General features: G+C 33.3%; 1 protein-coding gene across 2 annotated transcripts in view; it reads right to left on the bottom strand.

Moving 5' to 3' along the window:
- Positions 1-7527, bottom strand: part of LOC107684660 (gigaxonin-like) — an 11932-nt gene extending 4405 nt beyond the window's left edge. Inside the window, exons 1-9 of one of the 2 annotated variants that reach the window (XM_016480970.1) lie at positions 7398-7527; positions 7102-7293; positions 5354-5468; positions 4609-4959; positions 2566-2786; positions 2337-2458; positions 1218-1330; positions 442-594; positions 215-351 (exon numbers count right to left, since the gene is read on the bottom strand). In XM_016480970.1, the coding sequence (XP_016336456.1) occupies positions 215-351; positions 442-594; positions 1218-1330; positions 2337-2458; positions 2566-2786; positions 4609-4959; positions 5354-5468; positions 7102-7292 (1403 nt within the window). In that variant the 5' untranslated portion in view covers position 7293; positions 7398-7527. Of the gene's footprint in view, positions 1-214; positions 352-441; positions 595-1217; positions 1331-2336; positions 2459-2565; positions 2787-4608; positions 4960-5353; positions 5469-7101; positions 7319-7397 lie in introns of both variants that reach the window. The other variant, XM_016480971.1, reaches the window with a different exon arrangement.
- Between the last annotated feature and the right edge of the window lie 3246 nt (positions 7528-10773).

Raw genomic sequence — 10773 nt, forward strand, 5'->3', positions numbered from 1 at the left:
TACATTTCTCCAAATCTGTTCCGATGAGGAAACAAACTCATCTACATGTTGGATGGTCTGAGAGTGAGTAAGTTTTCAGCAAATCTTCATTTTTGGGTGAACTATTTACTTAACTCATTGATTGTGAATAGAACAAGCTATTAGGTGAGTGTTTGTAAACTGCTTTGAATAGAATTGTCTGCTAAATGAATAAACGTCCTTTTACACACTTTACCTCCTTTCCTTAAGAGGGCAGACTGTTGTCCACTGCTGGGTTTTGGGGTCATAGCACTCCACAGAGTCGTAAATCTTCCCATACGATCCTCCGCCCATCACATACAGTCTCTTTTTCATGGTGGTACAGCAACCGAACTGAAAAATAGAGACACAAAGTGTGAGAAGTATGAGAGTATTGCAGTGAAAGTGTGCAGATTTGTACAAAAAAAAAGAGCTAAACCTCACTTTGCGCACTGTGGTCATTTTTGGTTGTGTTCTCCAAACATTGCAATGGGGGTCAAACACCTCCATCGTGAGGAGGACCTCAGTGTCTTCATTCTCTCCACCCAAAACATAGATCATACCATCCAACTCTGCAATGGCGAAGTGCTGTCTGGCCTGGACAGATGCAAGAAAATACAATATCACAATGCTGACACCTGGTGGCTAATATAAGATCTGCACTATAAAGATTAGATTATGCCGTTTCTACCTACCACTTTCAAACAATTAAAATCAATAAACAAGCTCCTTTATACCAAATTTTATGTCTAAATATCTATAATATTGATGGTTAATTTAATGTTAGTCCAACAGTAGCATTGCCATTCAAATTTCCCTATTTACATTCATTCACTTAGCAGACGGTTTTATTCAGTGACTTGCAAATGAGGGGAAAAAAAAAAACATCCCAAGAAATGTCAAATTTTCCACAAAGAAATAGATTTTAATGATAACAACCTTCTGTATCTAAATATGTTGCAAAAAGCTTAAAATATATTGTTTTTACAATTAACATTAGCTATTAGATCACTACAATCAATAATTTTATATCCTTTTGATCTAATCTTACGTAATTCACAAAGCTTCACAGGTTCAGAAATGCAATATGCAGTCTTGTACCACTGTCTTCATTCTGATTTTGCATATACATTTAATTTCAAATCACATTCATTCAGACAGCCCACCAACAACTCGATAATGACAATATGTAGTTATGTACTATGAGGAAAGAGGAATACCTGCATCATCGGTGGGATTTGGGTCCAGGTGTTGGTCTCTGGGTCAAATTTTTCTCCACTGCTCAAGACAGATTTATTCTCATTCATTCCTCCTATTGCAAACAGGTACCCCTCTGATTGGACAGACCGATTATCAGTTAATTACAGTGCAGTCATTAAACAATAATAGAAGCCCAATAATCCTCAGGATGAACTATGCACAACAACTCAGACTCTGTAATTAATTTCAAACAGTCATATGTAGTTTAATCTATTTAAATCCATTAACAGATTCAATGGATTTTTGCAAATGCTCAGGAGAATATGATGGGTTTATATTGCTGTGGATGTACTAAACTTAAGACAGGATGTGGTTCTACATCTTTTCCAGACCGCATGCTAAACAAATAGCAGATTGAAGCAGGACAATTTTAAGCTATGGATTTTCTTTCAATTGTATAAACCTGGTTGAAATGGCTGAAAATTAAGATTAAGGGCCAGATTTTTTTAACGTTTTTGAAAGAAGTCTCTTATGATCACCAAAATGGCATTTATTTGATTTGAAACACAATAAAAATGGTAATATTCTGAAATATTATTACAATTTAAAATACCTGTTTTCTATTTAAGTATATTTTACATTGTAATTTGTTCCTGTGATGCAAAATTGAATTGAATCACTCATAACGCGACGCTTAAGTGTCACGTGATCCTTCAGAAATCATTCTAATATGCTTTGTTACTCAAAAAATGTTTCTTATTATTAATGTAAAAACAGTTGTGTGCTTAATATTTTTTGTGGAAACAATGATACATTTTGTGATGAAACGAAAATTCAAAAGAACAGCATTTATTTGAAATAGAAATATTTTGTAACATTATAAATGACTTTACTCTCACTTTTGATTAATTGAATACATTCCTACCGAATGAAAGTACTCATTCCTTAAAAAAAAAAAAAAAAAAATCTAACTGACCCCAAACATTTGAACAGTAGTGGAGATCATTGGAAAATGATGCATAATCATGAGCCTTACAGTTAAAACAATGATAAGACAGATCTAAATGAAAAACAGAGCAATGTGAGCTGTATCTTTTGTTTAAACATCAGCATCAAAAGAATACTGAGACAATACAAACCTGCTGACACAACCCCATGGCCAACACGCCTCTCATTCATTGGCTTCAGTTCTATCCAGAGCTGCCTGTTTCGGTCATAAAGCGGACACATGCATCGCGCTGCTGCCGTGGGCCTCCGAGAGCTGCATTGGAAACATGCAGGAACTCAGGGCAACATAAAAAAAACCCCACAGTAAAATCTAATCTTGCATTATCTAGTTAGCTTTATGTTATGCATGTTTATACTCACGTCCTCTCCTCACCCCCTACGGTGACGATACACTCAGAGTAGCCGCGGGGTTTAAACGCAGCGAGCAGCGCCTCCCCCTGCTGCACTGCTCCTCCCAGAGACTCCATACAACAATTGCGTATCACCTCCCTCATCAGGGACTCTCCGAGCATCTGCTCCTGGAGGTAGCTCTGGTCCAGGCCTTGAACCCACACAGCAGACATCACCTCTTTCATATGGACCTGGAAGAAAGGTATCCTATTTAAAAAGGACTGATGCTCAAACAAATATTAATAAATAAATAACAAACTGTTCTACAGTTTGGAGTCAGTCAGTTTTGGTTTGACAGAAATGAATAGTTTTATTCAGCAAGGATGCTACCAGTCAAAAGTTTTTGAACAGTAAGATTTTTTATGTTTTTTTTAAAGAATTCTCTTCTGCTCACCAAGCCCGCATTTATTTGATCCAAAATACAGCAAAATATTTTTACTATTTAAAAATACTGCTTTCTATTTGAATATATTTTAAAATGTAATTTATTCCAGTGATAAAAGCTACATTTTCAGCATCATTACTCCAGTCTTCAGTGTCACATGATCCTTCAGAAATCATACTAATATGCTGATTTGCTGTTCAAGAAACTATTATTATTATTATTATCATCATCAATATTTAAAACAGCTGAGTACATTTTTTTTCAGGATTCTTTGATGAATAGAAAGATCCAAAGCTTAGCATTTATCTGAAATAAAAAGCTTTTGTAACATTATGCACTATACCATTCAAAAACTCAGAGTCAGTAGAATTTTTTGTTTTGGGAAATTAATGTTTATTTAGCAAGGATGCTTTAAATGGATCAAAAGTGATGATAAAGGCATTTATAATTTTACAAAAGTTTTCCATTTCAGATAAATGCTGTTCTTCTGAACTTGCTATTCATCAAAGAAACCTGAAAAAAAATCTAATTGAGCTGTTTTCAACATAATAATAATAATAATAATATGTTTTTTGAGCAGCAAATCAGATAATTAGAATGATTTCTGAAGGATCATGTGAATGGAGTAGTGATGCTAAAAATTCAGCTTTGAAATCACAGGAATAAATGACATTTTAAAATATATTCAAATAGAAAACAGTTATTTTAAATAGTAAAAATATTTCAAGATTTTACTGTTTTTGCTGTACTTTGGATCAAATAAATGCAGGCTTGGTGAGCAGAAGAGACTTCTTTAGAAAAAAAATTACATTACAAAACATACAAAACTTTCAAAAAAAACGTTACAAATAATTCTTCAAAAAATTATTTTAATTGTAAAAATACTTCACAATATTATTGTTTTTACAGTCTTTTTGATACAACTTTGGTAAGCATAAGAGCATAAAAGAGTTTTTATAACATTTTAAATCTTACTGACCCTGAACTTTTGAATAGTAGTATTTATTTAATTGGAATATATACTATTATAATTTTATTTTATTTATTTTATATATAATTATCTTTTAATAATTAAAATTTTATTTTTTGCTAATATTTTGAACTAGATTTAATTTTGATGTTTTCTGTTTTAACATTAATTTCGATCACTTTTTTTTTTTAATTAAACAATTTTTAGTCATTTTTATTTATTTGTTTTAGGTTAATTTTTAGTTATTTTAGTACTTCAAGTTAAACAAAACAAAAATGACAAATTAAATAAGTTTACATTTGTTTAAATTCTATTTGACTTTCAGTCAACGTTTATTTTATTTCAAGCAACTAAAATGTTTTGGATTGACAATAGTAACCCTAGATTAAATAATTATGATGAACAAAAATAATTAAAGAATTGTTTATGTTTTCCTATGCCTGTGAATATGGAACCCTTTCAAAACACTTGTTCCACTCACTCGCCGAGCTTCAGTGTCATGGCCGATCCAGCGGACCACGGCCTCCAGAACGTGCTTTTCATTCCCCACGTTGAGCTTCTCCATAGACAGCAGTTCACACACAAAAATAATTAAAGAATTGTTTACGTTTTCCTATGCCTGTGAATATGGAACCCTTTCAAAACACGTTCCACTCACTCGCCGAGCTTCAGTGTCATGGCCGATCCAGCGGACCACGGCCTCCAGAACGTGCTTTTCATTCCCCACGTTGAGCTTCTCCATAGACAGCAGTTCACACAGGCGATCGGGCGGCTGCTCCAGGAACTCCTCTGTATTAGCCACGTCACGAAAGTGCGTCTGCAGGTACTCGGTGGCCACGTGGTAGACGTGGTGCAGGCAGTAATGCAAAGAGAAGACCCGAATACCGATGCAGTTCTCTGCAGTTATGCAGCTCTCCAGAAACTGACAGCACAGAGATTTGAGATCAGTGAGGAGCAGAAGATCAGCAGCCTGGACTACATCCTGGATGGTGTCTTCACTCAGGGTAATCTAGAAATCAGAGCGCCAAAGAGAAACGTTTTTACCAAACAGTCAACTATAAAAGCACTGTAATTATGACAATGGAAACCCAACAGTTTGTGACACACATTCATAATTCCCATTTTTTCCCATTTTGATAATTTAATTTCCATTACTTTTCCATAGCCTATTTGTAATTATAAGTGATTATACAGGAATTAATTGTAATGGATAATGATTTTTAAAAATCATTTTATACAGATGGCACTCACAAAAAGAAATCTGCAATAAATGTTTTATTTTTAAATGTACTTAAAAATATTTGTATTACTTTTCTGGGCCTGAAAACTATTATTTTAAAAGTCAATGTTTTCCATAACTGAGGGAAACATTTACATGTAGTATTTGTTAGTAACATAATTACCTCCCCACTGAAAATGTAGTCCAGTATCTGCCTCATGGTCATGACAGAGATCCCTTGCAACTCGATTTTGTATACAGATCCATCCTCCTTTGGTGGGTTGTAATTTAATTTGGTCCTGGAAACATGAAGTAACATGAATTTGCATTCACTGTGAGCTAATAGAAGACTGACCTAATAACTTGGAGAATTGTTATAGAAAATGCACTACAAAGGTTCTACAAATTTGAGATTTTCAGTTTCAGCTGATTCAAGATGTGCAAGGATCTGTTTGGTGGTCAGGGTTTTTACACTAGAGTATTGCATACCTTTTCTTTCTCTTTTTTTACATGATGTAACTCTTGTAACAGAATCCTCAACTGACTAAAAAGTGCTGGACTTTTTGAGTTGAGTTGAGCCAATAAGGGCAAAAGAGCCTTGATACAATGTTTCCAGCTCATATACTCCCCTTTCATTGCAGTGATTCAATCAAGTAGACTTGGATTATGATGTGTGAAGAAATTCCTCACCAGATAACAATGGCACCAAAATATCCGTGTTTTCTGTTTGCTGTTGCTTATTGTGGAAACTTGAATATTAAGCATGAAAGAGATTAGAGAACTGTGGAATTATTGAATTATCAGTGAACTTTTTTGAATAACAGTTGAGACCCAATAGCCTATAAATAGTCCATGAATCAAAAAGTTTATGATTCTCACAGTTCATGTTATTTATTTATTTTTTCTGATATACTACAATAGTTTTTGTTAATATTTTGAATTAGATTTTATGAGAACTGTGGAATTATTGAATTATCAGTGAACTTTTTTTAATAACAGTTGAGACCCAATAGCCTATGGTTGAGACTGGTAAGTGAATCAGTGAACTGAATTTGAAAGGCAATTTAGTCTGATACGTGATTTGGAAGAGTATTTGAATTGCATCAACTGTTTCTTTGAAAAGATTTGCTTCAAATAAATAGTCCATGAATCAAAAAGTTTATGATTCTCACAGTTCATGTTATTTATTTATTTTTTCTGATATACTACAATAGTTTTTGTTAATATTTTGAATTAGATTTTATTTTTATATTTTGTTTTCATTTTAATTTTGGTTAAAGTTTTAGTAATTTTGTGTTTTATCATTTGTTTATTTTTTTGTATCATTTGTTTTAATGTCTATATAGTTTTTAAGTTTTATTTTATAGTTTTACTTTAGTTTTAGTAATTTTTGTACTTAAACTAGAAGAAAATGATAAACATTGCTCTATGAACTAGCTAAAATAAAATAAGCTTAACGTTTTGTTATATTTTATTTTATTTCAGTTAAGTGTTTATTTTATTTTAAGTAGTGACTTTTTTTCAGTGGTTTTACATTTAGTTTATTCAGTGAATATCAGAGCATCCATAAACTCACACTCGTTTGAACCATTTTTAATTTGGTTTCCTTTTTGAGGCTTTCAGTCACAAATCATTGTCAATGCATAAAAAAAACTGACTAGGACATTCATTAAAATTCCCCGTGTCTTGCAGAAGTCTCATGAGCTGATACAGTGGTTCATATGAGGGTGTGTAAATGATGTTTTTTCTTCTTTTTTTTTGGGTGAACTATTCTTTTAACTGACCCAAGCAACAGGAAAGGTGGGGCTGTTTGGCACACCCCTATGACACATTTCTCAAGGGTCTGCTACATGTCTGAGCACACATACCAGCTCTACTGATCTGATCTGATTTCATGCAAATGTATCCTAGTTTACTAGCTTATTCTCATACCTGATGTATGGACTAGCAGCAGCCAGAATGTTTTTCTGAACAGGAATCTGTTCACCATCCAAAACCAGCATTGCATCTTGAAAACAATCATCTTGTCTTAAAGACTGAAGGACCCTTAGAAGCTTTTGGGAGTGTTGAGGGTCTGACACCACTGATCCAGCATCAGCTCCAGCTGTTTTAGGGTCTGACATGCTGTTAGAACAGACAGACAGGTGATCTGTGAACACAACAACAACAACATGGTTCGTGCTTGGCTTATATAAACAGAATCACAGCTTTAAACCATTCAAACCCACTCCGGTGTTCTTGAAATAAACTTGTTCTTGATGCTCGCTGTAACGTCAGCTGCTCATAATCAGTTGTCTGTGTCAGAGCAACGCACAATGCAGAAAAACAATTTGGCAAGTTAGTGTCGCTGCGTTACGTCACCAGGAAGAGCTTCTTCTTCTTCTTCTAATAACGTTTTATGGCGGAAGGCAAACCAACTTCTGGTGCATTTACCGCCACCAACTGGAGTGTGAAGCACTAATAAACAACTAATATACTCTATACATATATATATAAATTAAATAAACAAAATTACAAAAATTACAATGTTGAATCATTTAATGAACAAATTAAATGATTCAACACCCATGTTTCTTACTTCCTTAATGAGTTTTAACCTTTCTTTTTCATATTTTTTACATTTTATTAAAACATGCTCTATTGTTTCTGCCTGATTACAAAAAATACATTGACCTGTTTCATGTTTTCCTATATTAAACAGAGAGTAATTTAATCTAGTATGCCCTATTCGGATGCGAGAAATAATTGTATCTTCCATTACAACTAATATACTCTATACATATATATATATAAATTAAATAAACAAAATTACAAAAATTACAAATCTGAACAAATTAAATGATTCAACACCCATGTTTCTTACTTCCTTAATGAGTTTTAACCTTTCTTTTTCATATTTTTTACATTTTATTAAAACATGCTCTATTGTTTCTGCCTGATTACAAAAAATACATTGACCTGTTTCATGTTTTCCTATATTAAACAGAGAGTGATTTAATCTAGTATGCCCTATTCGGATGCTAGAAATAATTGTATCTTCCATTTCCTACTTGCTGCTGAATATTATAAATTTATCTGCCCTTGCTATCACAGTTCCATACTTCTTGCCATTTTTTGTTTATGAATTCTTTAATTTTCCCTTTAACCTAATTTTTGCTAAGAGTCACTTGAATATCTATTTCTGAGTGTTTAAGAGCTTGCTCTTTTTCATAATAAAAGCCCCCCCCAAAAAAAACCACGCAGGCGTATTTAGAAATAGTCATAGAAAATATGGGAACAGAATTATTAATAAAATATTGTATAATAATTCACTTGATTATTCGTTTGATAGTTCTTTTGAATTAGGCTATTTTAAATAATATTTAAGACTATAATCTATGTTCATAGCATTAAAATACATTTTTAAATGTTGTTTTTAAAGTGTGTGTGTGTGTGTGTGTGTGATAATATTTATTTTTTTTAGTATGGATTACTGATAAACATGTTATCATGCAATCAACATGTATTTACAATCCATGTCTGAAATGCCACATATAGAAATTTGTGTTTAATTTTACTTCAAATGTTTTCATTAGCCTATATTTAATGATATAATGAACGTCTGGTGCAAACAAGTATCCTTATAAAAACGAAATAAAGTCAGTTACATTTACACACACACACACACACAAACACACACGGTCGCCGTGATTTTGCCAAGTAAGACATGTTCCTGGATCAACATCTTTTGTTGATCCTGGATCAACATTACTGTCCAAAAATATAGACTAAACCCAATCCCTACCTCTAAACCTAACCCGACCCATAATTTATTCCTAAAATCAGTGTGAAATGATAGCTGATTAACAAGGGTGTAGAAGCACCTAACCCTGATTGTAAGCCTAAAACAGTTATTTCCTGAAAAGTTATCCTTTAATTCTGATTGGTTAATTGGAATGTTGTTCCAGGATCAACAAGGATGTTGATCCAGGAACATGTTGTACTTGGTGAAATCACGGTCACCGCCTGCACACACACACACACAACTGGTGTAGGATTACTAACAATTTTTACTTAGAAATTGCTAGTAAACGTCACAAGTACAAAGAAACGGCAAGTTACGTGTTGAATTAAACGTGAAATGTTGAAGTAGGCCTAGAAAGACTGAAATATTTTCTTACAAGCATATTCAAATATTTTTTGTTTTATTTACAACTTCGATTTTTTATTATTTATACTTAAAAATGCAGGAAAAATCATAATGCATGGGTGTTTAAGTACTTTGTTCTGTTCTATTCTATTTGTTTATGCCATTCCATCAAGTAACCCATTAATAAAGCACTTTTCATAATTCAAAACGGTTTCACAGAATGCAGAATAGAATAGTGTCTCATGAATATAACAGAGAAAATGTTAATATATGATGTTAATAGTGCATTTAATAAGCTATTTCACAAGCTGTAAAGAGTATAAAGAATTAAAAAATATCCTTACTACAGCATTAACATACTACTACATGAAGATGAAAAGTACTGCAGATTTATATGTACAGTATACTCATGGGATTTCCCTTTAGGTAAATGTCACATGTTGATTAATTTCAGTTTTCATTTAGAGCCAAGATTAATTTCTTTGAAACAGCCACTCTTGCACAGATGTAATGCATTTTAATGAAACATTTATAGGACAGTAAATCCCTCTGTTGCTTAGTCATTAAAGGTGTCATCAATCACAGTTTCCTGTCAGGACATTATGGGAGAAGAGGTTTGTCAGAGGGAAGTCTAGTGGACAAATCTATCCTTTATGCACGAAAAGAAAGAGAATTAAGCTGACGCATTGACGGCCTGAAGAAAAAACTGAGGAGAGGTGTTGATTTATGAGAACTGGTGACCTCAAAGATGTGAATGAGTGAGACGAGGAAGAGGATTGAATTAATCTTTTATTAAGAGAGAGCTATATGGTGATTTAACACCCGTTTGTGGCACTGATCAGCTGTGCCAGTTATCATAAAGAGAGCAGAGCTATTCCCTTTAATTCTGGTGATTCATGCGTATTTCAATGGAATATAAAGAGGAGACTTTTAATTAGAGTCTGTAGGCTATACCCTTTACCAAATATAGAACCTTTTATAGTGTATTAAATTGGCCCAGACCTTCTGTGACTTGGCATGTCCTTTGGCACGTAAATTAAAGGGCCTCCCACCATTAGATGGCGCTCACAAAACATACATTTCAGATTCACTGTTATTTCAGATGTGGCTAACAAATCTCAGTCCATCAGAAAATAAAAATAAATAAATAAATAAATAAATAATTTGCAGCGTTTTATCCATCTTTAAAAAGCTTGTATGTCTGGTTATCCATCTTTCAAAGCATGTCTCTCACAAGTATCTTGTCTGTCCCTGATTATTCTGTCTCTTTCAAGTTTTAACCATATATTCATCATTATCATTCTCCTTTATATTCACTCTTTAATGTATTGGGTATCTTGATATCTCAAAGAGAGGAACATGCAGACTTTTGAAACCAGAGGAAAGATGTGTAGCAGTGTAAGTGCTTATGAATGTGTAAGTGCTGAAGGCTCACAGGAACCCAGACTGAGTCATGTCTTATTCCCACTCTTTCC

The sequence above is a fragment of the Sinocyclocheilus anshuiensis genome, unplaced genomic scaffold (genome assembly GCF_001515605.1).
Source record: "Sinocyclocheilus anshuiensis isolate Anshui unplaced genomic scaffold, SAMN03320099.WGS_v1.1 scaffold93, whole genome shotgun sequence".
NCBI lineage: Eukaryota > Metazoa > Chordata > Actinopteri > Cypriniformes > Cyprinidae > Sinocyclocheilus > Sinocyclocheilus anshuiensis.